General features: G+C 38.6%; 1 protein-coding gene across 1 annotated transcript; it reads right to left on the bottom strand.

Annotated features, from left to right (window-relative positions):
• Positions 1-1,154: 1,154 nt before the first annotated feature.
• On the bottom strand, positions 1,155-2,892 carry LOC145028607 (UDP-glycosyltransferase 88B1-like). Its single transcript, XM_078977300.1, has one exon. The coding sequence runs from the start codon at positions 2,838-2,840 to the stop codon at positions 1,368-1,370; it is 1,473 nt and encodes a 490-aa protein (XP_078833426.1). The 5' UTR covers positions 2,841-2,892; the 3' UTR covers positions 1,155-1,367.
• Between the last annotated feature and the right edge of the window lie 385 nt (positions 2,893-3,277).

The following is a 3,277-nucleotide window of genomic DNA, read 5'->3' as shown; positions in this document are numbered from 1 at the left end:
CCACGTTTGTGAAGGCGTTTCAACACCCAATATCCCAAGTCACATATATTTCAAGAGACGACAAGATGGAGCACATAAGGACGTTGAACGTGCTTTTGGGGTTTTGAAATCAAAATGACACATAGTTGAACATGATGCGAGACCTTATGAGTTAAATACTCTACGAGATATCATGTATGCATGTATCATAATGCATAACATGGTTATCGAAGATAAATGACACAATATTACAACGTATTTGCCTACGGAACCTACACATGTGCAATTTCAACTAGGGACATCGGAATATTTACATAGAGTGGTTGATACTCAAGATCAACGAAAACACAAGCAACTCCGTGAAGACTGGGTGAATTATATCTACATTGGTCATGAAAATGAATAGTTTTAGGTCAAAAAATGTACGTTTTATCATCATTTTTTTTGTTTTGTTTTTTTAGGTTTTTAAATGTTTTTGTCTTTTGTTTTAATTTTTTTAATGTTGTTTTTAATTTAAGGTTTATTAACAAATTTATTTTTACTTTTCAAATGTTATTCTTAATTTATATGATAAATATATTTATTATGATATAAATAAAAAAACAAATTCCAAATATAGAAAAGAAAAACATCAAAAAGAAATTAAAAATTAACATTGAAAGTAATTAATTGAAAATAATTAGTGTTATCACATGTTATTAGATTTTGTACATTTCATCTTTGGTGTTATAACATCAATATATGAGTAGAATGCTAACGTTACACATTTTGAGTGTGGTAACTTGTAATAACATGTAGTCAAAACCTAGTAATCTTAGAGTGCACAGAGTGGGCAACGCCCACAACCGTTATTACGAGAAGAAAAAAAATAAGGTCGTTACAAAATTTTGTGGTTGTAACAGGAAACAACATGTATACCTTTAACGCACAATAACTGTGGAGAGGGGCAGTGTTCATAGACTATATTAAGCACAATAACGGTTGCCCAGTGCTAATAACCTTATAGTTATTTAAGTTGTATGGTATAAATTATAGAAAGAAGAAAAGAAATTAATTTTTTTTTAAAGAATAGTTGAATTGGATCCAAGGATTATTCTATTTGTGGGAGGAATAGGCGAATATCTACGGATTCTCTAAATTTCCCTAAAAGGCATCAAATCATGATAGAGTTACCATAACTAAACATACAAAATATATTTTTGCAGTTCAAGTTTTAAATGTTCCATCACAATCTATCATTAATAATATTCATATGAAACTAAAATTTTCAAGTACAATGGCCTTCCTTTTATTTCCAGTTGAAAGCTACTTCCAATGGCATCGTATCTCCGGTGATTCTTTATTAGTTGGCCTCCCACACAAATCATCATTGATTACCCTCATTACAGTTACAGGTCTGTCCACGACCGGATTAGTTTAGAGAACTCAACTTCGGAGGAGCCGCCGTCCTCCACCGCAGCCTTTGCCCTTTCTCTCATCTCTAAAATCCCTTCTCTCACCGCTGCCCCTCTCTCACCCTGCATCAACTCCCTCACACTCTTCTCTAGAGACTCCGCCGTCACAAAATCATCCGACGACATATCCACCGCCAGTGCTACCTTTATTTCTTCAACCAAATACACTCGATTCATCTTCTGTTCCGCATACAATGGCCATGCCACCAGTGGCACCCCAGCTACCACCGCTTCAAGCACCGAGTTCCACCCACAATGACTCACAAATCCACCCACCGACTCATGACTAAGTATCGCCGGCTGTGGTGCCCAATTCTTCACCACCATCCCCTTATCCCCAATCCTGCCCTTAAACCCATCCGGAAGAATCGCATCCAGACCGACTTCTTTACCACCACCGGAATTCGAGTCGGTTTTTTTGTCATCTGGTGGCGGATCTCGAACCACCCACAAGAATCTTTGCTCACTTTTCTCTAAACCAATAGCTATTTCCTTCAACTGCTCCTTCTTCAACACACCCTGACTCCCAAAGCATAAAAACACTACACTTTTACTCGGTTGTGAATTCAACCATTTTAAGCACTCGTTTTCGCTAGGATCCACATGATTGCCACCGGCGATCAAAGGTCCGATGAAATAAATAGGCGGAGTTGGACCGTTGGGGATGCATTTACCTTCCCGGAGCGCGTCAACAGCCCTTTCTTCAAACCCCACGAAGGTGTTTGCCATGATTCCGGAAGATTTTGCCATGTTATTCGCAGTGTCTATGAACTTTTTATACGAGTTGGTTTCCCTATCAGACCAAACCATTGGCATATGGGAAGAATGGACAGGAGGCACACCAGGAATATCAAAGAAAATGTTTACATCTTTAAAGCTGTCGGAAGTGGTCTTATCGATGGTGGCGAGATATAAGAACGCACAGAGGCCGGAAGCCCCGCTGGTGTAGAAAAAGTAAGTGGGTATCTTGAGACTTGTGGAAATTTGAAAAGCTGCGTTTGAAAAGAAATCAAGGACCACAGCTTTAATGGTTGCCTTTTCCGATAACGTTACGAGGGTGTCGTGGACGATTGGGTTGTTAAACTCCGGGATCCCAAAAGCAAGGTCTATGAATTCAGTAGAGAAGTCCGGTGGAAGATCGGCGGTGGGGAGCTTGTGGAACGTTATGGAAGGGTTGGTGACGGAGACGGTTTTTATATATTTATCCGTGGAGCCGGTTTCAAAAGGTGCCGGAGTTATGAAGATGGCAACAGAGAGTGAAGGGTGGTGGGTGTGGATGAGTTTTCCGAGCTCCACCATGGAAACCAGGTGGCCTATCCCCGGAGAAGGATACAGAACCACCATACCAGATTCCATTTCCATGTGTGTGTGTTTGGATGGAAGAATGGGTATGTGGAGATGAGACATTGGTGTTTGGTTGTGTTTTAACTTTTAACGAGATGAGTAGATGAGTCATGATTCCGAAGCCAAGAGTACAAGTGGGGATAGTGAATGTCGATCGTTTAGGCATAGGTAAGACTCATAATAGCACAAATAATACAAAGTTAAAAACACGAATGAATAAATGACGACAAGATATTAAAAATCAAAATGTTTTACAAAAGTGTGGGGGTCCGATTCATCTTTCGTCTTATCTTAATTGTATCGGCTTGTAAGTATGTATCAACTCCAATCGTTGATCAAAGAATTTTTGACCACACATAAAAAATAAATAAATCATGTATTAATAAATCGTGTACTGATATGTTGACTCCATGCTCTTGTTTTGTATAAGGTGTTGGTCATAGACGTATGTGTTAGTTTGTATTTTATTCTTGATTGAAATGATTTCATTAAACCAATAT

Source organism: Lactuca saligna, chromosome 2 (genome assembly GCF_052625555.1).
Source record: "Lactuca saligna cultivar CGN05327 chromosome 2, ASM5262555v1, whole genome shotgun sequence".
NCBI classification, from domain to species: domain Eukaryota; kingdom Viridiplantae; phylum Streptophyta; class Magnoliopsida; order Asterales; family Asteraceae; genus Lactuca; species Lactuca saligna.
This window is presented reverse-complemented; position numbering and strand designations above follow the sequence as displayed.